Genomic DNA, 26896 nt, shown 5'->3' with positions numbered 1-26896 from the left:
GGTCCCCTGTCTTGATGGTAATGGTGGAGTGAGGGATATGCTGGGCCATGAGGTTACAGATTGTGGTAGAATTCAATTCTGGTGCTACTTCAATTCATGGATGCCCAGTTTTGAGCTGCTTGATATGTTCTGAACCTGTTCCATTCAGCAGAGTAGTAGTGCCACACAACATATTGGAGGGCCCCCTTAGTATGAAGACAGGACTTTGTCTCCACAAGGGCTCTGTGTTGTCCACACCTACAAATTCTGCCATGGATGAATGCATCTCCAACAGGTAAGTTAGTGAGCACAAGGTCAGGTAGATATTTCCCTCTTATGGTTCTCTCTCCAACAGGCACAGGCCTAGTCTGGCAGATATGTCCTTAAGACTTAACCAGCTCGATCAGTACTACAGATGGACATTGAAGTTCAACACCCGGAGTACATTTTGTGCCCTTGCTAGCCTCAGTAACTTTTCCAAGTGGTTCTCAACATGGAGGAATACTGATTGAGGGAGGGCAGTAGGAGGTAATCAACAGGAAGTTTCCATGTCTGTGTTTGACCTGATCCTATGAGGCTTCAAGGAGTCCAGACTCGATATTGAGGAATTCCAGAACTACTTTCTTCCAACTGTACTGGTGTCACCCATTTAAAGCATATTCTAATTGTGTTTCATTTTAACGCAATTGGTGACGCTCTCCACTGACAATGTAGCTCTCCCTCAGTACTGCACTGTGTTGCCTGGCTCCTCGCCTGCCTCAGTTCATGCTGATGAGGTGGATATGAGAAAGATGTTTCCTTTTGTGGGTGAGTCCAGAACTAGGGAGAACTGTTCTAAAATTAAGGGTTGCCCTTTTTGTTTTATTCATTTATGGGATATGGGTGTGGCTGGCTAGACCAGCATTTATTGTCCATCCCTAATTGCCCTTGAGAAGGTGGTGGTGAGCTGTCGTCTTGAACCGCTGCAGTCCATGTGGTGCAGGTACACCCACAGTGCTGTTAGGGTGGAAGTTCCAAGGGACAGTGAAGGAACAGAAATGAGAAATTTCTTCTGAGGGCTGAGACACGTTTGGAACTCTCTGCCTCCAAAGAGGGTGGAGGCAGGGCCATTGAATATATTTAGGGCAGAGGTAGATAGATTCTTGTTAGACAAGGGGATCAGAGGTTATCGGGGTAGATAGCAATGTGGAATTCGAAACACAAACAGAGCAGCCATGATCTTATTGAATGGCAGAGTAGGCTCAAGGGGCTGAATGGCCTACTTCTGCTCCTATTTCGTATGTATGTTTGTATTGGAACCATAGCCACACCTTTGTTACTTCTAGACTCGATTATTCCAAGGGTCTCCTAGCTGATCTTCCACCTTCAATAAACGTCAGCTCAATTAAAACTCTGCTGCCTGTATCCTAATTGGTACCAGGTCCAGTTCACCTATCACCACTGATTGCTGGCCTGTATTGGCTCCTGGATTGGCAAAGCCTCAATCTTAAAATCCTCGTCCTTGTGTTCAAATCCCCCAGTGGCCTGGCTCCACCCTTTCTCTGGCTCCTGTCTCCTCCAATTCTGGTCTCTCGTGCATCCCCATAACTGGCAGCCATACCTTCAGCTGCTTGGGCCCAAACTCTGAAATTCCAACCTTAAACTGCAGTTCTTTACCTCTTTTCTGCTTTATGACCCTCCGTAAATTTTGGCTCAAGCTTTTGGTTACTTTCTTACTATCTCCTTATGTGGTTAGGTGTTACATTCTGTTTGATAGTGCCCCCTGTGAGGCACCTTGTGATGTTTACTACATTAAAGCTGCTATATAAATTAAGCTGTTGATGCATGGTTCAAGTCTGTGGAGTAGAGCTTGAACCCATGACCTGATTTGGGCACGTGTGCTGCTGACTGAACCATAGGTGACTATGTAGAGATGGGCAGTCCAGGGCACCATGACAATGTACAGACATTGAACCGAAACCGCAGGAGGGGAACTTGGGAATGATATCTGGATGATGGACATGTTGATTGTGGAGAAAGGCGTGGACTTTGTGCCACATTGGAAAGTGTGGTGTGGAGTGGAAACTGCCTGTACTTCATTACAGTACAGTAGTAATATTGATTTGTGCATGCTGTGCCCACTGCATTATGCAAGTCATTTTATAACTCTTGTTTTCTCCTACTCATAGGTTTCCCAATTTGAAATCCACCCGTGAACTGATCCTGAAACGGGGCCAAGCAAGAGTCAACAAGAAGCGCGTAGCTCTAACTGACAACATGATTATTGAGCAGCATCTGGGTGTGTATTGACGATAACATAATCCCATCACCAAGGGCAATAGAGATATTGGATAGGATAAAAATAGAATGTACTAAATAGATTGGCATCACTCAAAGTTAATAAGTCACCCAATCCAGATGGGATGCATTCTGTGTTGCTGATGGAGGCTAGGGTGGAGATTGTAGGAAACTCTTCCTACAATCTTTCGATCCTCCTTTGATATAGGAGCGATTCTGGAGGATTGTAAATGTTACATACCTGTTCAAAAAAAGAAGTGAAATAAATTTGGTAACCACAGGTCAGTCAACCTAAGGTCAGTGGGAAAACTACCAGAAACCATTGTCAAGGACAAAATTAATTCTCACTTAGAGAAGCATAGGTTAATAAGGGACAGCCAGGAGAGATATTATTAAGGCAAATTGTGTCTGACTAACCAGATTGAGTTTTGTAAGTAATGGAAAGGGTTAATGATGTAAGTGCAGTAGATGTATATATGGATTTTAAGAAGGCATTTGATAAAATAGATTTATTCGGAAAATAAAAACATATGGTCACATGGTATTAAAGGGACAGTGGTAATTTGGGTATGAAAAGAGAGTCGTGGTAAACGGATATTTATTGACTGAAGGGAAGTGTGCAGTAGGGTTCTCGGGGTTGGTCTTAGGACCATTGCTTTTGTTATTACATATAAATGACCTGGACTTGAGTACAGGGAATACAATTTTGAAGTTTGCAGATGTTACAAAATTTGACAGCATAAGAGCCTTGATGCACTGCAGGAACACCAAGGCTCCTTAGACAGCACCTTCCAAACCCACGACCGCTACCATCTAGAAGGATAAAGGCAGCAGACACACCACTGCCTGAAAGCTCCCCTCCAAGTCACTCACCATCCTGACTTGGTGCGTTCCTTCACTGTCACTGGGTCAAAATCCTGGAACTCCTTCCCTAACAGCACTGTGGGTGTACCTATACCACATGGACTGCAGCAGTTCAAGAAGGCAGCTCACCACCACCTTCACAAGGGCAGCTAGGGATGGGCAGTAAATGCTGACCCAGACAGCGAAGCCCACACCCTGTGAATGAATTTTTTAAAAATAATGAACAGAATAGTAATAAACATTAGGTCACATTAAGCTGCACCTGCAATGTGTCTACACATTTCACCAGTCTAAATATGAAGTGATGTATTTTGGGAGAAATAACATAGAATCATAGAACATGCCAGCGCTGAAGTAGGCCATTCAGCCCATCGAGTCTGTGCAGACTCTTTCCAAGAGCAATCCAGTTAGTCCCACTCTCCCATGTAACTGGAATTTTCTCTTCTTGCGGTATTTATCCAGTTTATTTTTAAATACTTGTACTGAATCTGTTTCCACCAGCTTATCAGACAGCATATTTCAAATCCTAACCACTCTTCCATTAAAAAAAAAGTTTTTCTGTCTGTCATCTCTGATTCCTTTGCTAGTCACCTTAAGTCTTAAGGGGGGCAGTTGGCTCAGTTGGATGGCCGGTGTGTATCAGATTGGTACCAACAGCAGGGGGTTTGATCCCCCGTTCTGGCTGGGGTGAATTTACAACCTGCCTCGTAGTCCTACTCCTTGAGGAGATGATTTCAGGCGAAAATGTAGGGGGAATAATCAAGCAGTTTGCAGATGACACAAAAATTGGCCACGCAGCAAGAAGGATTGCTGCAGACTGCAGGAAGATATCCTTTTTTTTTAATTCACTCATGGGATATGGGTGTCGCTGGCTAGGCCAGCATTTATTGCCTATCCCTAATTGCCTTTGTGAAGGTGGTGGTGAGCTCCCTTCTTGAACCGCTGCAGTCCATGTGGTCTGGTCTAGGTACACCCGCAGTGCTGTTAGGGAGTGAGTTCCAGGATTTTGACCCAGTGACAGTGAAGGAACAGGGATATATTTCCAAGTCAGGATGGTGAGTGGCTTGGAGGGGAACTTCTTAGGTGGTAGTGTTCCCATGTGTCTGCTGCTCTTGTCCTTCTAGATGGTAGTGCTTGTGGGTTTGGAAGATGCTGCCTAAGGAGGCTAGGTGAATACCTGCAGTGCATCTTGTAGTTAGTACACACTGCTGCCACTGTGCATCGTTGGTGGAGGGAGTGAATATTTGTGGAAGAGGTGCCAATCAAGCGGGCTGCTTTGTCCTGGATGGTGTCAAGTTTCTTGTGTTGTTGGAGCTGCACTTATCCAGGCAAGTGGATGGACTGGTCAGGTGGGCAGGAAAATGGCAAGTGGAATTCAACCCAGCGAAATGTGAGGTAATGTATTTGGGGAGGTCAAAGGATTCTGCAATATATGGGAGGATACTGAGAAGTGTAGAGGAAGTGAGGGATCTTGGAGTGAATATCCACAGATCTCTGAAGGTAGGACAAGTCGATAAGGCGGTTAAGAAGGCATATGGAATCTTTTAATTTATTAGCTGAGGTATAGAATATAAAAGCAGGGAGAACATCAGAACGTAAGAAATAGGAGCAGGAGGAGGCCATTCAGATCTTCAAGCCCGTTCTGCCATTCAGTGAGATCATGGCTGATATTCTACTCCAAAACCGTTTTCCTGCAATATCCCTATAACCCTTGATGCCTTTAACATTCAGATATCTATCAATCTCAGTTTTGAACATACTCAATGTCTGAGCCTCCACAGCCCTCTGGGGCAGATGGTTCCAAAGATTCACCACCTCCTGAGCACCACTCTGTACCTCCCTCCAATCTCAGGGAGATGAAGAGTTTGCAGAAAAAGAAATAAAGGCTCATAAAATGTTATTAGACATTTCCCCTCATGTGACTCTGGTGGGAGGTGTTTAGTATTACCTGTTGGTATGACATGTCAAACTCCAGAATTTTGGCTTCTTCTTCATTTTCTTCTCCAAGACCCTGTCCACCATGGATAACCTTGTCTCCCACTCTTTCTCTCCCTTTGTGCCCAATTGGGTCATCTGCCAACACCAGCCTGTCACTGCTTGGTATTTCAATTGTGTTGTCCATCTATTCCCAGAATTCTTTTTCCTCCTCTGACCCATGCCCACTCTGTGGCCCATAATAACTAATTAGCATTTCAGCCTCGATTTTTCGCTTTACTTTGACTCTGTCCACTTTCAGCACCTTGTCCTTCATTTCCTTGCTTACAATACCATTTCTTCTCCCATCCTGTCCATTGTAATAAAGTTTATACCTACTACCAATTTTTCTAGCTTTGCTGCCCTTTCACTGTTTTCCTGGAAGACTATGATTTGCATTCCTTTTCTAGTAGGGAAGACAGTGGTATAGTGTTAATGTCTCTAGATTAGTAATCCAGACGCCCTGGGGACACAGGTTCAAATTCTACCAAAGCAGCAGATTGTTATAAAATCCCTTCTGTTTCACTAACGTGCTCTCGGGAAGGAAATCTGCTGTCCTTACCTAGTCTGGCCTCCATGAGACTCCAGACCCACAGCAACGTGATTGACTCTTAACTGCCCTCTGAAATGGCCTAGCAAGCCACTCAGTTCAAGGGCAAATAGGGTTGGACAAGAAATGCTGGCCTCGCTAGCGATGCCCACATTGCATGAAAGATTTTTTTAAAATCCCAGCAGGTTAGTTACTTCACTGCTTCTCCCTGTTGGACTATCGACATTTTGACTTGCTAGTTTTGAATTTTGTCATCTTTTCACTTCTGCTTCAGGCTCTCTCCTTTAGCCATTCTTGTCCGTTCCTTACCAGGTTCAGGCAGGAACCCTGGGTGTGGCTTGCAGGATAAACCCTAACATGGGTGTAATTTCCATTTATATCAGCAATCATTTGGGTTTTACAGCAGGATGCCCTTCCTGCTGCTAGGCCTCCCCATTTACCTGGGCTTGGGACCAACACCAATACTCGCTGACTTGCCTGCACCAGAGGCAACATGAGGAGACTTTTTTAATGGAGTGGGCAATTGTCTGGACTGCACGGCCTGAAAGGGTGGTGGAAGCAGATTCGATCTTTCAAAAGAGAATTGATGAATATTAGAAGGAAAGAAAATTACAGGGATATGGGGAAGGAGCAGGAGTGTGGGACTAATTGGATAGTCTGCCATAGAGCTGGTACTGACAGAGTGGGCTCAAAGGCTGCTTCCTGCGCTGTGTCATTCTCTGCATGTACTCAGACACTGGCTTAGAATGGGATCAGGCTCTGTTGTGATTCACAACAAACTGGAATAACTGAAATAAAAACAAAAAGTGCTGGAACAACTCAGCAAGTCTGGCAGCATCTGTGGAGAGAGAAACAGTTAATGTTTCAAGTCCAGATTAACTCCTCTTTGGAAAGGTTCGAGAACAAGAGGGCACAGATTTAAGGTAATTGGTTAAAAAAGCAATAGTGACATGAGGTTTCACACAGTGTGTTTAGGATCTGGAATGCACTGCCTCAGAATTGAGGCATTCAAAAGGGAATTAGATTGATATTTAAAAAGGAAGATTGTGCAAGGTTATGGGGAGGTGGGTCACTGGCACTAGGTGAATTGCTGATTCGGAGAGCTGGTGCAGACACGATGGGCTCAATAGCCTCCTCCTGCACTGTGATGATTCTGAACTATCCCAGAAATAAATGTCTTCATGGAGTTTGAGGGTATAAGAGAGAAAATTGATGATGTAAATGGGTTGGAAGAGTGAGGAGAAGGTTTATAAATTAAGATGAGACCAAAACAATCAGATACTATGAGAAGCTGTTAGTTTGGAACTAATGTCTTCACTGGAGACTTTTCAGTTTGTTTTGTCCTTTGTCCATCACTCCTGAAAGCAGTGTCTGCATTTTTAGGCCAGTACATGCTCTCCTACCTTAAACAAGTGGCAGTCACACTGGGACCCTCCATTTGCAGGGTTTTATTGGCCTACTTTTGTCCACAGGAAAATGGGGAATGATCTGCCTTGAGGACCTGATACATGAAATCTACTGTGTGGGAAAATTCTTCAAGGAGGCCAGCAACTTCCTCTGGCCCTTCAGGCTGTCAGTAGCTCGACATGCAGCAAGGAACAAAGTGGGATTTCTCAATGATTTCGGAGAGACAGGGAACCGTGGAGAAGGAATCAACAAACTTATTCGGCAACTCAATTAAAGGTAAAAGGGCAGGTTCTAACACCTCCAGGGGCTTGGTGCTTATGCTGATTCAATCCCAGGAGGTTAAAGGGATACTGACTGCCTAGGTATGAAATTAGCTAAGCAATTGAAAGCAGAAAATAATGATGAGCCCTTATTTTCAGACGGGTGAGAAATGTGGAGCGATGTTCCCTAGGGAATGGAGTTGGGACTAATGATATTTATTCATGACCTGGAATTGGGTATACAGGTCTTAATTTCAAGGCAAAAATAAAAATACCTGGAAAAACTCAGCAAGTCTGGCAGCATTTGCGGAGAGGAGCACGGTTAACGTTTTGAGTCCGAATGACCCTTCAACAGAAATAAGTAAAGATAGAAGAGAGGTGAAATATAAGCTGGTTTAAGGAGGGGGGTGGGACAAGTAGAGCTGGATAGAGGGCCAGTGACAGGTGGAGATAGCCAAAAGATGTCACAGATGAAAGGACAGAGAGTTGTTGAAGGTGATGATATTATCAAAGGAATGTGCTAATTAAGGGTAGAAAGCAGGACAAGCAAGGTACAGATAGCCCTAGTGGGGGAGGGGTGGGGTGAAGGAATCGACAAAGGCTAAAAGGTAGAGATAAAACAATGGATGGAAATACATTTTAAAAATAATGGAAATAGGTGGGAAAAGAAAAATCTTTATAAATTATTGGAAAAAAGGCGGATCGGAAAGGGGGTGGGGATGGAGGAGAGAGTTCATGATCTAAAATTGTTGAACTCGATGTTCAGTCCGGAAGGTTGTAAAGTGCCTAGTCGGAAGATGACATGCTGTTCGTCCAGTTTGCGTTGAGCTTCACTGGAACATTGCAGCAGGCCAAGGACGGACATGTGGGCATGAGAGCAGGGTGGAGTGTTGAAATGGCAAGTGACAGGGAGGTCTGGGTCATGCTTGCGGACGGAACGAAGGTGTTAATTTCAAGGTTTGCAGATGACCCAAAACTTGTAAATGTAGTGAACAGGAGGATAGTAACAGACTTGTACTAACTGAATTATTTGATAAGTAACAGAGAAGGTTGATGAAAGGAATGCAAAAGATGATGTCTGTAGATTTTAAGAAAGTGATTAACAAAGTATACATAAAAAGTAAATTGAGGCTCAGTGGGAGGGTCAGTGTCAGCTTGGATAAAAAAAAAATTGGCCTGAGGACGTAAAAGAGCGAATTATATATATATATAGGATATCAGAATACACAGTAACATTTCAAAATTTGCTGATTATACCAAACTTGGAGATCTGACGAACAGTGAGGAAATTGATTGACTGCAGCAGGACATAGATAAGACAATAGAATAGGCAGACAAGTGGCAGATAGAATTTAATATGGAATGGCATAAAGTGATGCATTTAAACAAACGGGATTGGTAGAGGCAATATAAACCTAATGGTTCTAAAGAGTGTGCAGTAACAAAGGGACCTGGGAATTCATGTGCATGGATCTTTGAAGTTGGCAGAACTTATTGATTGACTACTTAGCAAAGCATATAGGATCAAGGGCTTCAAACATTGAGTACAAAAGCTGGGAGGTTAGGTTGAAACCTTATAATGCTCTGGTTAGGCCACAACTAAAGTGATGGCACCCAGTTCTGGCCACCATGCTTTAGGAAGGATTTGGGGATCCTTGAGAGGGTGCATAGGAGATGTACCAGAACGGTTCCAGGATGAGGGAGTTTAGCTACAAGTTTAGGTTGAAGAAGCTGGGGCTGTTCTCCTTGGAGCAAAAGAGATTGAGGGGAGATTTTTATCGTGATGTATAAAATTATGACAGGTTTATATAAGGTGGACAAAGAAAAGCTGTTCACATTAACTGAGCATGCAAGGACTAGGGGGGGGACTTGGATATAAGGTTTTGGGCAAGAGGATGCAGTGAGGGGCTGTGTGGAAAAACTTCCTTACACAGTGAGTAGTAATGACCTGGAACTCACTGCCTGTGAGGAGTGTGGAAGCAGAGGTAATCAGTGATTTCCAAAGGGAATTAGATGGATATTTGAGGGAAATAAACTTGCAGGGCTACAGAGATTGAGCAGGGGAATAGGACTGACTGGATTGCTCTATAGAGAACCAACATGGACTCAATTGGCCAAATGGCCTGCTTCTTTGCCAACAGGACTGTGTTACTTCAGAGGGGCATATATATACTGAAGAAGTGGGCAAATGAATGGCTGAGAAGCATAAGTTATGCATTTGGAAGGAAATGACATGCAACAATGTGAACTAAATAGTACAATTTTAAAGAGGGTGCAGGAATGAAATCCAGGGGGTCTAAGTATACCAATCTTTGAAAGTTGCAGGGCAAGTTGAGAAGGTTGTTACTTTTTTTTAAAAAAAGCTTATGGTTCATTGGCTTTATTAATAGAAAAATAGAGTACAAAATGAGTACTGCCAAATCTTTATGAAATGCTGGTTGAGTGGAGTGTTATGTTCATTTCTGGACACCTGCAGACATGATGGGCAGAATGGCCTCCTGTGCTTTAACAATTCTGTGATTCAGAGATATTTCATAACTCTAACAGAGATATATTCCATTGAGATAGAAAGTTCTATGAGAAAGATACATCATCCTGGCTAACTAAGGAAGTTAAGGATTATATCAAATTGAAAAAAAGGTGTACAATGCTGTGTAGATCAGTGGTAGGTAAAAAGATTCAGCAAATTTTAGAAACTAGCAAGGGATGACAAAAAATTACAAAGAGGAAGAAATTAGAGAATGAGAGAAAACTAGCAAGGAACATAAAAACTTTGGCAAGTATATAAAAAGGAAAAGAGTAGCTAATGCAAATGTTGGACCCTTACAGGATGAGACTGAGGAATTACCAATGGGAAACAAGGAAATGGCAGAGGCGTTGAACAAGTATTTTGTATTTGTCTTCACAATAGAAGACACAAAAAGCACCCCAAGAATACTAGAAGTTCAAGAGGCAAATGGGAGGGAGGAGCTTAAAATAATTATAGTTACTAGAGAAAAAGTACTGCAAAAACTAATGGAGCTAAAGTGCCCTGGATCTGATGGCCTGTGTTCTAGGGCCTTAAAAGAAGTGGCTGCAGAAATAATCGATGTGTTGGTTGTAATATTCCAAAGTTCCCTAGATTCTTGAAAGATCCCAGCAGATTGGAAAACTGCAAATGGAACACCTCTATTCAAGAAAGGAAAGAGGCAGTAAGCAGGAAACTATAGGCCAGTTAGTCTAATTTCTGTCATTGGGAAAATGCAAGAATCCATTAGTAAGGAGGTAATAGCTGGACATTTAGAAAATTGTAATACAATCAAGTAGAGTCAGTATGATTTTATGAATGGGAAATCTATTGACAAATTTATTAGCGTTCTTGGAGGATGTAGCAAGCGAGGTGGATAAAAGGGAACCAGTAGATGTGTTTTTGGATTTCCAAAAGGCATTCAATAAGGTGCCACAAAAAGGTTTAATACGCAAGATAAGAGTGCATCATATTGGGGTGATGTTTTAGGGTGGATAAAGGATTAGGTAACTAACAGGAAACAGAGGGTTGGGACAAATGGGTCATTTTCAACTTGGCAAATGCGGAGTGCCAGGGGATCAGTACTGCGGCCTGAACTATTTGCAATCTATGTTAATGACTTGGATAAAGGGACAGACTGTATCGTCAACAAATGTGTCTACAATAGAAAGATAGATAGGAACGCAAGTTGTGAGGAAGATACAAAGAGTCTGCAGAGTGATATAGATAGGTTAAATGAGTAGGTAAAAATTTGGCAGATGGAGTATAATGTGGGAAAATGTGAGGTTCTCCAATTTGGGAGGCCAAATAGAAAAGTAAAATATTATTTAAATTCAGAGTGTCTGCAGAATGCTGCAGTACAGACAGATCTGGGTGACTACATGAATCGCAAAAAGTTATCAAGAAGGTGTAGCAAGAAATTAGGAAAGTAAATAGAATGTTGGCCTTTATTGCAGATGGGATGGAGCATAACAGTAAGGAAGTCTTGCCACAACTGTACAGGGCATGGGTGAGATTGCACCTAAAGTACTGTGTACAGTTTTGGTCTCCTTATTTGAGGAGGGATAGACTTTCATTAGGAGCAGTTCTTGGAAGTTTAACTAGGTTGATTTCTGGGATAAAGGGTTTGTCTTATGAGGAAAGATTGGGCCTATACTCATTGGAGTTTAGAAAGGGTGATCTTATTGAAACAACATTTTGAGGGGGCTTGACAGCATAGATATGAAGATGTTTCTCCTCGTGGGGGAATCTAAAACTAGGCACGGTTTCAAAATAAGGGATCTTGCATTTAAGACTGAGATGAGGAGGCGTTTCCTCTCTGAGGGTCAATGCTTTGGAATTATGATCCCCAGAGAGCAATGGAGGCTGGGTCAAGACTGAGTTAGATTTTTGATCTTGAAGGAGTCAAAGATTACGGTGGGGGGGGCACAAGTAAGCAACAAAGTGGAGTTAGGCCACAACCTGATCAACTATGATCTTATTGAATGGCGGAGATGACTTGAGGAGCCGAAAGGCCTGCTCCTATTTCTTCTGATCTTGTGAACTTTGAAATGGCTGCTCAATATATCAAGCTCCTATGCCACACAGAGTGCATCAGTTCAAGACCAACAACTGCCTGCTCAGGACAACTTGGGGTGGCCAAGGAATGGCTGTCTTGTCCATTACACCCACATTTTGAGACCGAATTTTTATTTTAAACTCCTCTTTCATGTTCCATGCGTCACTCTAACCATTTAATATGGATTCCCATCTGCTTTGTCTTGAGGTAAAGGTCTAATAGAGTTTGCCTGTTACCCTAAGAATGCTACCTAAGACTGTTATTCAGAAGAAACGGTCTTTTTTATTTACAGATCCATGTACATCTCAGTACTCTACACGGGGTTGTACTTCTGCTTCCCACCAGATTCCGTTACTTAGTCATATGATATTACTCTACATCTCCCCCCAAGTCTTTATTCCAACTATATACATCCTCCTACATAATTTCCACCCCCCAAAATCTCAAACTTCACAGGGTTAGTCTCTAATGCCTTGACCAATCGCCCTAATCTGATCCTGATTTCATTTCGGAGTTGAGGATGAACTGCACTCTTTAGTCATTCAATAGGAGTGTCTTCCACTAGGTGTTTGAGGAGTTTCGACTTGTTTCTGATTCCTCACCTCCATCCAGATCTAAATAGTATGTCCAAGGTTCCATTGGTTTCCTTCCCAATGATATCAAGGCTCTTTGGTTCCTTCTATAATTCCCTGAGCCGTCTCAATTCTATAAGATCTTGGTTGTGGAGCTCTTTCTGTTACCATGCCTTTTTCCAGTTGATCTCGTATCCACACCCTCTCCCTGCGCTACAGCATTTTCAAGTCTCGTGTGCTGTGCCTGAAATTGAAATTATTGAGCTTGACCATTTCTTTGTTGTTCCTCATGCTTCCTAACTTTCCCACGATTATCTGAGGTTATGTTAGGTTGTAGTGTTTGTTGTAGAGCTGGAAGTTGTATTCACAGCCATTTTCCCATCAATAGTTCTGGTGGCAGGAACCCGTTTTTTTAGTGGTGAGGTTCTGTAGTTAAGAAGGTCTATATTAATATCATCTTTTTCATCAATTCCTTGATTGTTCAAACTCCTCCTCCTGCTTCTCCTTTCAGCTAATGATATCTAAGTGAACTAGTCACATGTGTGTAACCATATTCCTACACAAAGTTGTGAAATAACTCGATAGCAAACTGAGGTCGGTTGTCTGACACAACAATGTCCGTGATGCCATGTGTCGTGAGGATTCTTCTTGGTGATGTCATGACTGCCTCTGCCTTGGTACTATGTAGTCTACTCACTTCAAACCACCTGGAGTAGTAATCAGAGACAATGATGAAAACTTTGCCTTTAAACTCAAATAAATCCATTCCCAGGCGCTGCCGTGGCCTCGAAGGAAAAGTGGAGGGTGCCCATGGTTCGCTCTGTTGGCTGTTCACTCCACACGTAAAGCAATTAGTGTTTAATTCTTCAATGGAGTGACTGATACCTGACCCACCTGACTGATGCTGGGCTCTTGCTTGGTATTTCGCTATTCCCAAGTGACCATATTGAATTTTTTGGAGAATGTCAAGTCGAGCTGTTTTAGAAATGTCTATAGTTAAAAACTAAGAAATCGTTGATGACTGAGATATGTTTTCTCTGACTAAGTACAAGGTTGTTTACTAGTATCCATTCTGGCAATACTCTTTTTTTTAATTCATTTACGGGATGTGGGCGTCACTGGCTAGACCAGCGTTTATTGCCCATCCCTAATTGCCCTTGAGAAGCTGGTGGTGAGCTGCCTTCTGGAACTGCTACAGTCCCTATGGTGTAGGTACACCCTCAGTGCTGTTAAGGAGGGAGTTCCAAGATTTTGACCCAGCAATAGTCAAGGAATGGCGATATATTTCCAAATCAGGATGATGGGTGGCTTGGAGGGGAACTTTCAGGTGGTGGTGTTCCCATGTATCTGCTGCACTTGTCCTTCTAGATGGAATGGTCGTGGGTTTGGAAGGTGCTGCCTAAGGAGTCTTGGTGAGTTTCTGCAGTGCATCTTGCAGATGCTACACACTGTTTGCTACTGTGCAGCAGTGGTGAAGGGAGTGAATGTTTGTGGAAGGGGTGCCAATCAAGTAGGCGGCTGTGTCCTGGATGGTGTGAAGCTTAAGTGTTGTTGGAGCTGCACTCATTCAGACAAGTGGGGAGTATTCCATCACACTCTTGACTTGTGCCTTATAGATGGTGGACAGGCTTTGGGGATTCAGAAAGTGAGTTACTCGCTGCAGGGTTCCTAGCCTCTGACCTGCTCCTGTAGCCATAGCATTTCCATAGCATAGTTCAGTTCAGTTTCTGGTCAATGGTAACACCCCCCCAGAATGTTGTTAGTGGGGGATTCAGCAATGCTAAGTGGCAATGGTTAGATCCTCTGTCTTGTTGGAGATGGTGATTGCCTGGCACTTGTGTTGTGCAAATGTTACTTGCCACTTATCAGTCCAAGTCTGGATGTTGTCCAGGTCTTGCTGCATTTGGACATGGACTGTTTCAATATCTGAGGAGTCGCGAATAGTGTTGAACATTGCAATCATCAGCGAACATCCCCACTTCTGACCTTGTGATGGCAGGGAGGTCATTGATGAAGCAACTGAAGATGGTTGGGCCTCAGACACTACCTGAAGGAACTCCTGCAGTGATGTTCTGGAGTTGAGATGATTGACCTCCAACAACCACAGCCATCTTCCTTTGTGCTAGTTATGACTCCAACCAATGGAGAGTTTTCCCCCAATTCCCATTGACTCTAGTTTTGCTAGGACTCCTTGATGCCACACTTGGTCAAATGCTGCCTTGATGTAAAGGGCAGTCACTCTCACCTCACCCCTGGAGTCTACCTCTTTTGTCCATGTTTGAACCAAGGCTGTAATGAGTTCAGGATGAGTGACCAAACAGAGCGTCAATGAGCAGATTATTGCCAAGCAAGTGCCGTTTGATAGCACTGTTTATGAACCCAAACATCACTTTGCTGATGATGGAGAGTAGACTGATAGGGTGGTAATTGAGCGGGTTGGGTTTATCCTGCTTTTTGTGCTTGTATTTGGATGCATTCATCATCCTGTTATTGTGCTTGTTTAAGCTCTTGTAATGTCTTCTTTGGCAGGTAAGTGTTTAAAAATGAGCAAAGAATATGCTTCCACTTCCTCAATAAAATTTAAATCTTCCAATTTGACTCTTTCCACTGGTATTCTTGACAATGCACCTGTCACGTGGTACTTCCCTTGAACATACTCTGTTACTTAATCATATCTCATGAGTCTCAGTCTAAAATGTCGAATTCTAGGGGTCATTTTTGCAATTTTCTGTAGGTTAAGAGTAACCAAAGGTATCTGGTCAGTTTTAATTTTAAACTTTAACTCCGTAACATATTCAGAGAACTTCTCACAGGCCCATGTGGCTGCTGATGCTTCTTTCTCAATGGTTGAACATGCCTTTTCTTTGTCTGTGAGAGATCTTGAGGTGTAATAAATTAGCCTTTGTTCATCTTTTTGAGCTGGAAACAGTACTGCACCCAAGCCTGCAACTGCTCCAGTTGTTCTCAGCTCTGAATCGTAATGCATTAGAAGTTTGGGTGAAATTAGGAGATTTTTGATCTTATCAATGGCATTTTGCTGGTCCACATACCAGCATCAATGTTGACCTTGCTGTTGTGACAGCTTGCTGATTTCTGCCAAGATTGAAAGGAACGTGCCTACTTGGTTGACCATCCCAAGGAATCTTTGTAATTCTATGATTTTTTTAGGCTGTGGAAACTCTCTAATGACCTTAGTTTTCTTCAGGTCAGCAGTAATTCCCAAACCTTGCACAATCTGGCCCAAGAATTTTACCATGGGCTTTGTAAATTCACATTTGTTGTTTAATGTCAAACTGCCTTCTTGTAGAACTTTGAGGGCTGCTCTCACTCAATGGTCATGTTCTTCACTTGATCAACTGTGTACAGGAATATCGTCCATGTGGCATATTACCCCTTCCAGGGTGTGAGACACCAGCCTTTGGAACATTTCACTTCAGAAGCAATTGCGAATGGTAACCTGTTAAAATAATAATGATCAGATGGGCTGATAAAAGTAGTCAACAATCTGGATTCTTTGTCCAGTGGCAGCTGTCAAAAGCTACTGTTAGCATCCAGTTCTGTGAAGAGGGTGGCTTTTGCAAATTTGACGAGACTTTCATCCACTGATGCCATTGGGTGGATCTCGTGCTTAACTGGTTTCTTTAACTGAGTTACTACTGTTTAATGCTGATTCTAATTGAACCATTAGGTTTTGGTACTGTGACCATTCCAGAATACCACTTCATCGGCATGGTTACTGTAGAGATGATCTCTTGTTGTGATGTTTGTTCAGTCTCCCTCTTGGCTTTGTCGAAGAGTAGGTGAGGAACCTTCCTTGCCATGAAGAGAAATCTAGTCTAGGCATCAGCCCTAAGGGTTACTTGATATTCTGTCTTCAGCAAATCAGCGTCAACTACAAGCATGCTTTTCTGCTCATTAATGGTGACTCCAGGTTCTATAAAACATACAGGAGCTCAATAATTTCCATATCCTTGTATCTTAGTCTCGCCAGGTGTTGGCCTATTACTTCCAGTGTAGTCCCCCTGGACCTTGCAACAGGATGGAGGATGGCTGCAATGTGATATTTTTAAGCCACAGAAAACACCTGCGTCAGTATCTAGCCTAAATTCTATGGGGTGACCATCAACTTCTAATTTAAAGCTGCAATAATTATTTTCTCAGCAGAAAACTCAGTTCTGCTGAGTTTTTCCAGGTAATTCTGTTTTAGTTTTGGATTTCCAGCATCCGCAGTTTTTTGTTTTTAATAATTATTTTCTGTTTCTTTAACTTTCCTGAGAAAGTTATGTTTTTTTCTGTAGTTCTTCCACTTTGTTTATTTGATTAGGCATTTATTTTCTCTTTCTTCCTGTGAGCTACGTATATTTTAGATCAGCAAGCACTTTTAAAGTGTCCTAACTTTTCACAGTTTTGGCAATCTGTTCCCCATCTTGCGCATTCTTTCCGCTTCTGCAGGGTTTCCGTGCTATACCGGGAGCATCTCAAGATGACGGTTAGCACGTTTCTTTTCTCAATTTCATGGGCTTTTGGTTCAGTGCGCTTTCTCTTTTCTGTCCAACATATTGAATGACTTCACTCATTTTTTTTCCAAGGGGCATCACTTTCCCTGTTTTGCTTCCTATGCTCAGACTTCCGTGCTATTTGCACTGCCTTTGTGAGAGTTAAATCTTCCCTCGTATGCAAATGATCTGGTAGGGTTCCATCTAAGACCCCAACTACTATACCATCACATATTAATTTATCTCTAAGGATCCCATAGTTGCAATTTTCTACAAGTCTCTACAGGTCATTCATGCATGAGTCCATGGATTTGCCCAGTTTTTGCTGTCTCCCTTATTAAATTTTGCTCGCTTAATGATCAAATTTTTTCAAGGACACAATACGAACCAAATGCCTGGAGGACTTCCTCATTTGAGTTCGAAGCCTCATTGACTCCCTGTCTTGCAGTCACATCGTATGCTTTGGCCCTATGGCGTAAAGTACTGACCTGACCCTTCTGGTCCTAATTATGCAAACCTGAAGTTGTTCTGTATCTGCAGAATCGCTTCTTCCAATTGTCACAATTTTGAGCCCGTTGAGAGACTTCCGCATTTTGCAACAGTTCAGGGAGTGGCAAATGAGGCTCCATGCTTAACTAAGGTCTGGATCTGTTGCTGCTTCAGAAGTTTAGCTGTTTGACTGTGATCCAGAATCACTGCTGTCTAGACTTTACTTCTGCTGCACCCTCTAAGTTTTTGGTTTTTGGTGAGTCCACACTTCTCTTACTGTACTCTTCCAAGGATTCAGAGGTCTCTCAGGTCTGTAGTGTTCAGTTTGAGGTTTTCTTGGGTCTTTTACACACTGTCCGCTGCCACCATGTTTCGTCTTGAATTCTGGTTCTAGATGGGGTTTCTTTAGGGTTTACCTGGTACCTAAGAACGCTACCATAGATTGTTATTCGTAAAAACCATTCTTGTTTATTTGGTATCTATGTACATAACAGTACTCAACACCGATTGTATTTCTGCTTCCCACCAGATTTCAGTTACTTAGTCATGTGACATTGCATCATAGTTAAATCAGTATCAGGTGTTCCTGATAACCCTTTACACCATCTGTCACCCAAGTATCCAGCATTGCTTCTTATGTATATTTTTGTTTTATTTTTGCAGGTCCCATGTGAATAAATGACCTGGTATCGGATTTATTTATCTATACTATGTATAGGAAACGTAACAGACTTGTATTCAGCTTTGAACTGTTACTACCTTAGTAATATTGGAATAGAAGATCATCAGACGACACCCTGCCACTCACTCACTGTATCTCAAGACCTATGTGCGGACGGGTGGGGTGGGGGTTAGTAGTTGTTGTGACCTGTATCCTTGGTGAGCAAGCAACCATATCGGAGCTGAAGAATTTACAATCTGTGGAACTGTTGGAATTTTGATTATCTGAAATTTTCATCAAAACTGTTAATGGACTTGAATTCAATTAAATATCAGTTTGGTGTTTGATAAAATCTGATATTCGTTCCCAAATAAATGGAGGTTGGCAATCTCAATTATTCTGGTAATTACATTAATTGAAATTCTAGCTTGGATTGTTTGCAATAGTTTGGGATCTATCATTGCATGGCCTCGCAAAGATTTGGTTAGTGGTGTAACCGTTTGGCAAGATTCATTGAGTAGATTTCAGATTCTAGAGGTAAGTCTACACTGGCACATTCCAGTCAATTATTTCAAATGATTTGTCCAGTCATTAGGATACTGAAACATTTAAACACCCTGTGGCCAGCGTTCCCTTTAATATTTAGTTGTGTGGGGCACTTTTTTTTCAGTGCAAAGTCCCTTTAAAAAAAATTTGTGTAGCCATGCACACACACTGTTTATCGCAGCAAGGATTGTGCAGTATCTTTCATGCTGTTGGAGCATTGCTCGAGGCACTAAACTCTTAAAGGCTAAACAATGCAGATGCCATAAACTTATGTGCATAAGCAAACCATGCATTCTACAAAGAACTTGTGCTAATAAAGCTATTCCCCTAAACTAAGTAACTGCTTACTTTTAAGTGTATTTTGCGTGTGTTGAATTTTTTTACTTTTAATTTTGCAATACTAAAAACAATTTGTAAGGGATTAACACCAGACTGAAACAAAGCAATTTTTCAATAGAAAATCATGAAGTCAACACAGGTTACTTGCCAAGCACCAAGTAAGATGCAAGTCTGAAGGATGACAGAATATTGTCTGAAGTGTCATTGTTTAATTATAGGTCAAATCTTTGGCTTCCTGTCTAGCTGAAGAAAACACACCTGAAAATGTTTGGAAATGGGCAGAAAGTTCTGTTATCTTGTGAACCCTTGAACAATGTAGGGTCAGGGCTGAAATGAACACACGTGTCCTATGTAAAATTAGTCCTGGTTAGTTTCAGAGATGACTAGTTAATTAGATCTTAACAACAGTAAAGTGTTGATTAGTTTTTGATTTTACAACAAGCAAAACCACTCTCTTCCTTTATATAGTAAATGTAAAATAAACCACTGCTTACTAAAGAAGAAATTCACTATGGTGCCAGTGCTCAGACTGCAAGTGGTCTCTGTTTTAGCTCCCAGATCACACTATTAGATAATTAGATAATGGTTAATAAAGGTGAATGGTGCTGCAGCCCCACTGTGACAGCTTTTAGAATAATGTGTTCAACTATAATCACCACAGTGCAAGAAGGATAATGCAGCTTTTGAAAGGATATCGAACAGAGAAACCCGAATGATTGAGGGGTTGGATTGTGTGGAGTAATACAAATTCTAACTTGAACAGAAGGCAGGAGGTCGAACCATACAGCACAAAAGGATGCCTTTTAGCCTATCATGGCTATGCCAGCTCTCTGAAAAAGCTATCCAATTAGTTCCACTCCCCTGCTCAAAAGAACACAAGAATTAGGAGCAGGAGTAAACTGCTCAGCTCCTCGAGCCTGCTCCACCATTCAATAAGATTATGGCTTAAATATAAGATATGCTGCAGCAACTCACCAAGGCTCCTTCAACAGCTCCATTAAAACCCGTGATTGCAGGACAAGGGCAGCAGGTGCAAGGGAACCCCACACCTGCTAGTTCCCCTCCAAGTCAATCATCATCCTGACTTGTCACTGTATCACCGTTCCTTCAGCCTCACTGGGTCAAAATCCTGGAACTCCCTCCCTAACAGCACTGTGGGTGTGCCTACGCCACATGGACAGCAGTGGTTTAAGAACATAAGAACACAACATAAGAAATAGAAGCACGAGTAGGGCTTTCAACCCTTTTAGTCTGCCCTCCCATTCCTTGAGATCATGGCTGATTTTCCTGCATTAGAAATCTACCAAGCTCAGTCTTGAACATACTCAAATGACTAATCCTCCACAGCCCTCTGGGGCAGTCAATTCCAAAGATTCACCACCCTCTGAGTGAAGAAATTCCTCCTCAATCCTAAATGACTTGCCCCTTATTTTGAGCCAGCATCCTCTGGCTGTAGATGCCCTAGCCAGGGGAAACATTGTCATGATAATGAAGGAAAAAACACCGAATTGCGAGTGGAAATATTGAACTTAAAAAAAATAAGACCTGAGTTTTTAAAAATGCACACAAGCTACTGGCTGGAATGATGCAGAGTGACTCCCTGAGAGGTAATGGAACCCCACCCTGTTGCCAGACAAAGTACTGCTAAAGACGTCCAGAAGCTAATTGCTCCCTCCAGTAGAGACAATGGGGCCAGATGGATTGTTTCCGAGGCTGCTGAAGGAAGTCTGAGGAGATAGCAGTTCTCTCCAAGGGTCATGAGGACTCGAAACGTCAACTCTTTTCTTCTCCGCCGATGCTGCCAGACCTGCTGAGTTTTTCCAGGTAATTCTGTTTTTGTTCAGGAGATAGCAGATGCTCTGAGGATGATTTTCCAATCTTCACTAGGTACAGGGGAGGTACCGGAGGACTGGAGAAATGCAAACGTGGTTCCATTGTTTAAAAAGGGATCAAAGGAAATGCCAAACAATTATAGGCCAGTTAGTCTTACATCGGTGGTGAGCAAATAAGTAGAATCAATCCTGAGAGATAGGATTAACTGTCATGTGGAAAGGCATGGACTAGTCAGGGATGGTCAGCATGGATTTGTTAAAGGAAGGTCTTGCCTCACAAATTTGATTGAATTCTTTGAGGAAGTGACAAGAAGGGTTGATGGAGGTAGTGCAGTGGATGTTGTGTACATGGATTTTAGCAAGGCCTTTGACAAGGTCCCACATGGCAGATTGGTCAGGAAAGTAAAAGCCTATGGGATTCAGGGTAATGTGGCAAACTGGATAAAAGGTTGGCTTTGTAACAGGAAACAAAGGGTAATGGTCGATGGATGCCCTTGTGAATGGAAAGTTGCCTCAAGTGGTGTTCCACAGGGCTCGATGTTGGGACCCTTGCTGTTTGTGTTATATATTAACGATTTGGACGTGAACGTGGGGGGTACGATTGGGAAATTTGCAGATGACACAAAGATTGGCCGAATAGTGGATAGTGTAGAGGATAGCCATAATCTCTAAAACGATATAGATGGGTTGGTGGAGTGGGTGGTAAAGTGGCAGATGGATTTTAACATAGAGAAATGTGAGGTCATTCATTTATGGAGGTCAAACAGTTACAGGGATTACACAATAAATGGGAATATACTAAGACGGGTAGTTGAAGTGAGAGATCTTGGCGTACAAGTACACAGATCCTTGAAGGCAGCAGTTCAAGTAGACAAGGTTGTAAAGAAGGCATATGGAATGCTCTCCTTCATTGGCAGAGGTATAGAATATAAAAGTATGGATATAACGTTGGAATTGTATAAAACACGGGTGAGGCCACAACTGGAGTATTGTGTGCAGTTCTGGTCATCATGTTACAGGAAGGATGTTATAGCTCTGGAGAGAGTGCAGAGGAGGTTTACAAGAATGTTGCCAGGGTTAGAAAAGTAGTCACGAGGAGAGATTTGATAGGTTGGGGTTATTTTCCTTGGAACAAAGAAGGCTGAGAGGTGACTTGATTGAGGTGAACAAAATTATGAGGGGAATAGAGCGGACAGGATAAAATTGTTTCCCTTGGTGGAGATTCTAGAATCAGGGATATAGATTCAAGATAAGTGGCAGAAGGTGTAGGGGGGACATGAGGAAGAACTTTTACGCAGAGGGTAGTGGGTGTCTGGAATTCGCTGTCCAAGTTGGTGGTAGAGGCAGAAACTCTAAACTCTTTTAAAAAGTACCTGGATCTGCACCTTAAGTGCTGTAAGCTGCAGGGCTGTGGGCCGGGTGCAGGAAGGTGGGATTAGAAAGGGCACCTGGCTGTCCTTGGACTGGCATGGACAAGATGGGCTGAATGGCCTCCTTCTGTGCTGTAACTTTTCTATGGTTCTATAATGGGAGAGGAGCATCATCTCATCAAGAAATCCTGTGAGCAATGCCCAGATAGATTTGTGAATTTGCTTCCCACTTGGAATCTACAAAGAAGGGGTTAAAAGTGGCTGAAAAGCTGCCCAAGTGTCTGTCTGTGGTGGGTGTTCTGAGAGAGAGCAAGTGCTGGAAGTTTGATTCAGAAGTAACAGCCACTCTCAGTAGCGCTGCAAACCATCATTTTGAAGGTATCCCGATCTCTACCGAATTCAGTTCTACTGGAATCTCAAAATCGACTATTCATTTGCCGGAGTCAATTCTACTGGAATCTCGAATCGCAAAGGCCGCAGCACTCCCCACGAGTCATATATATTATATATATAAATATATATATAAAAATATATATATTCACTGCATTCTTACTTTTAACCTGTATGACTGTATATGCATGTGTTTTATCCTTTATTGCCTTTAGCAGTTAAACTTACTCTTACCTTTAATTCAAGAATTGAATTGGCTCCTTCAAAACCAGAATGATTGGGTCTGGGAAGAAGTTATCCACAAAAGGGATCCTTTTTAGATTAAATCTTGTTTCGACCAACAGGGGGAGGGGGGGTGCGCTGAATATGGAATGGAGCCAGTTCATCCCTCCTTACCTGGGGCATAACAATTTGGGGAAGTCCCAGCCACATGGACAAATTGAGTGGTTTCGCCTGGATGTACAACTTTGGGGAACCTCACCTGGGGGTGGGTTGTAACAAATTGGGGGCTTGGAATCTGGAATATTTATTTGCACAAACGAAACAAGTGAATTGGATTGGGGAAAGTAAATTGTCCTTTCAAAAACAATTTTTTTGGAAACTGCAAATCGACTTTCTTGAGTCTATAATACTGTAGTGTTAAAATGTCCACTTTTGATGCCAGTATCTTCTAGCAGAACTAGAAGCAGTTACTTTTGAGGATCTAAAAGTTCTGTGCCTTGAACAGTTAAAAGAGTTTACGAGGCTTTTAGGATTAAAATTTTGGCCGAAAGCCAGAAAACCTGAAATTGTAAAAGGGGCGGCCACTGGTCTGCAGGTGGAAATTGAGGACAGTGACATGGGTAGCATAGCAGTAGAGAGATTAAAATTAGAGAAGTGGAAATTAGAATTTCAGGAGAGAGAAAAGGAAAGGGAATTTCAGGAAAAGGCACGAAGGGAAGAGAGAATTTCAGGAGAGAGGAAAGGGAGTTTCAACTAAAACAGCTTGAACTGAAGAGCAAGCATCCTGCTGGGTCCCTTGAAGACACCACTAGCTCGGATTGAGGCAACACGGTTTGCCCATCTAATCCCTGAGTTTGCTGTAGCAGAGGTGGAAGCCGCCTTTATGTGTTTCGAGTGGTTAGCACATCAATTAAAGCGGTCATTCCAATAGTGGTCCCTATTACTGTAGAGTAAGCTTTCAGGGAAGGCTCGTGAGGTTTACTCCTTCCTGTCTGGGGAAAGTCACTGACTATGAGGCAGTAAAAAGGATTATATTAAGTACCTACCAGTTGGTGCCGGAGGCGTACCGTCAGAAATTCCGTACCCTCAGGAAACGGCCTGACCAGGTGTACCTGGAATTTGAAAGGCTTAAGACTTGCTTTTGACCAGTGGGTGCAGGCACTTAGAGTGGAAACTACTTACAGAAACCTCTGTGAAATAATTCTCCTTGAGTTTAAAAACTCCCTACCCTTTCCAATAAGAACACATCTAGAGGAGCAGGGGGTCACAGGGGTCACGTAGGCAGCGACACTGGCAGACAATTATGAGCTGATCCACAAACCTTTGTTCCAGAAGAGACCCTCCCCTGGTCACCCCCAACCAACTGGGAAGGGTAGAGGGGGAGGAGAGTGACAGGAAACTGAGCAGCCATGGGAGAGAAGGAAATGCTAGGGGCCCTCCTCAGGACAGAAAGGGTGGTGCTGAAATGAAGGCAAGAAGCCTGTGTGTTTTAAATGCCGGAAGATAGGGCATATCTGGGTCAACTGCTGGAGGCTACAGGAAAAAAACCAGTGGGATTTATTGGGGTACATACACTCGGTGCAGAAAATGGGAGTCAGTCGAAGAGCATAGCAAACCAGGCTTTGGCTCTGACTGCAGCTGCGAATCTCTGTAGAGGCACTCCTAAGAGTGCGGATGAGGTTAAATGAATCCCTGAGGGTTACCGGGATTTTGTATCCAAAGGGTGGCCACGTTTCCCCAGAGTGAGGTGAGTAAGCCTGTGGTAATACTGAGGGATACAGGAGCCAGCCAGACTCGAGTGCTACCTTCCCACAGAGAGTGCCATAAGTGCCATGGTGCTGTTAAAGGGGATTGAAGGAGGGTACATGCCCATTCCCCTATACCGGGTACATCTGGAGCGCAACCTTGTATCAAGGCCAGTGACTGCGGGAGTCGTCCCCAGTTTGCCTGTGGACGGGGTTGACCTGCTCCTCAGCAATGACCTGGCGGGATCAAAGGTAATAGCATCTCGAGTGGTCTCAGAGAAGCCCATTGGGATAAAGGAGACCGAGCAGCTACCGGAGAAAGTGCCTGGCATTTTTCCTGACTGTGTGGTAACCTGGTCTATGGCCCAACAAGCTCCAACAGAGGAAGCTGAAGTAGCACTGCAGACAGAAGACCCTCTGGTCTGGTTATCGGAAACCTTTCTCAGGAGACTAGGAGACCCTAAGGAGGTGATAAATAAATCTTCCTGGGTAGCATCGCAGCAAGCTGATCCACAGTCTAAAACATTAGTTCAGACTGCTCACGATGTGGCTGAGGCAGAAGCAATGATTGCTACTACATTAAAAATGACATGCTGATGAGGAAATGAAGATTCCCTCACAGACTCACAGATGAGGAGTGAACAGTGATCCACCAGATAATATCTTGCGGCCAGCTCACAAAATTCTGATGGCTGGGCATGTCTGTCTACGCAAAACCCAAGCCCACATCCGCCAGCATTTCTGCTGGCTGCACCTCCACAGAGACGTAGTAAGGTTTTGCAGAACCTGCCACATGTGCTAGTTTGTGGAAAAGCCCAACTTGCAATACGACCTGAACCTCTGATTCCTGTGCCAGCTTTTGGGGAACCATTCAACAAGGTGTTAGTGGACTGTGTGGGACCCCTACCCAAAACAAAAGGGGCCACAAGTATATCCTTACCATCATGGAAGTGGCTACCCATTTCCCGGAGACGGTTCCCCTGAGAACTTTATCTGCCAAAACAGTGGTGAGGGAATTGACCCAATTCTTTATCAGGTATGGTCTGCCCACTGAGATCCAGTTGGATCAGGGTTCCAATTTCATATCACAGAATCACAGTGCAGAAGAGGCCCTTTGGCCCATCGAGTCTGCACCGACATGTGAGAAACACCTGACCTACCTACCTAATCCCATTTACTAGCACTTGGCCCATAGCCTTGAATGTTATGATGAGCCAAGTGCTCATCCAGGTACTTTTTAAAGGGTGTGAGGCAACCAGCCTCCACCACCCTCCCAGGCAGCGCATTCCAGATCCTCACCACCCTCTGGGTAAAAATGTTTTTTCTCACATCCCCCCTAAACCTCCTGCTCCTCACCTTGAACTTATGGCTCCTTGTGACTAACCATTCAACTAAGGGCAACAGCTGCTCCCTATCCACTCTGTCCATGCCCTTCATAATCTTGTACAGCTCGATCAGGTCGCCCCTCAGTCTTCTCTGCTCCAACGAAAACAACTCAAGTCTATCCAACCTCTCTTCATAACTTAAATGTTTCATCCCAGGCAACATCCTGGTGAATCTCCTCTGCAACTCTCCAGTGCAATAACATCCTTCCTATAATGTGGCGACCAGAACTGCATACAGTACTCCAGCTGTGGCCTCACCAAGGTTTTATACAACTCCCTACTTTTGTAATCTATGCCTCGATTGATAAAGGCAAGTGTCCCATATGCTTTGTTCACCACCCCACTAACATGCCCCTCCATCTTCAGAGATCTATGGACACACATGTCAAGGTCCCTTTGTTCCTCAGAACTTCCTAGTGTCATGCTGTTCATTGAATACTTCCTTGGCAAATTAATCCTTCCAAAGTCACCTCACACTTTTCAGGGTTAAATTCCATCTGCCACTTATCTGCCCATTTGACCATCCCTTCTATATCTTCCTATAGCCTAAGACACTCAACCTCACTGTTAACCACCCAGCCAATCAAAGATATTCCAGGAATGAATGTGGGTATGGAAAAACTCAGCAGGTCTGGCAGCATCGGCGGAGAAGAAAAGAGTTGACGTTTCGAGTCCTCATGACCCTTCGACAGAACTGTTCTGTCGAAGGGTCATGTGGACTCGAAACGTCAACTCTTTTCTTCTCCGCCGATGCTGCCAGACCTGCTGAGTTTTTCCAGGTAATTCTGTTTTGTTTTGGATTTCCAGCATCCGCAGTTTTTTTGTTTTTATGAATGTGGGTATGTTGTTTATAAGGTGTTCCCTTTTTTGTAATGAAATGAGGATGAATCTCATTTCATTCCAGGGAGGAGGGGAAGTGTCGTGATAATGAAGGAAAAAAATACCAAATTACATGTGGAAAGATTGGACTTTA

General features: G+C 43.1%; 1 protein-coding gene across 3 annotated transcripts in view; it reads left to right on the top strand.

Moving 5' to 3' along the window:
* The window catches only part of rpl7l1 (ribosomal protein L7-like 1), a 40765-nt gene extending 22277 nt beyond the window's left edge, over positions 1 to 18488 (top strand). For all 3 annotated transcript variants that reach the window (XM_041182889.1, XM_041182890.1, XM_041182888.1), the window contains 3 exons: positions 2148 to 2257; positions 7117 to 7327; positions 18097 to 18488. In XM_041182889.1, coding sequence (XP_041038823.1) covers positions 2148 to 2257; positions 7117 to 7325 — 319 coding nt within the window. In that variant the 3' untranslated portion in view covers positions 7326 to 7327; positions 18097 to 18488. The remainder of the gene's footprint in view (positions 1 to 2147; positions 2258 to 7116; positions 7328 to 18096) is intronic.
* Positions 18489 to 26896: the final 8408 nt, after the last annotated feature.

Source organism: Carcharodon carcharias, chromosome 2 (genome assembly GCF_017639515.1).
Source record: "Carcharodon carcharias isolate sCarCar2 chromosome 2, sCarCar2.pri, whole genome shotgun sequence".
NCBI classification, from domain to species: domain Eukaryota; kingdom Metazoa; phylum Chordata; class Chondrichthyes; order Lamniformes; family Lamnidae; genus Carcharodon; species Carcharodon carcharias.
Note: the sequence above shows the minus strand (reverse complement) of the source record. Positions and strands in the feature narration are given on the sequence as shown.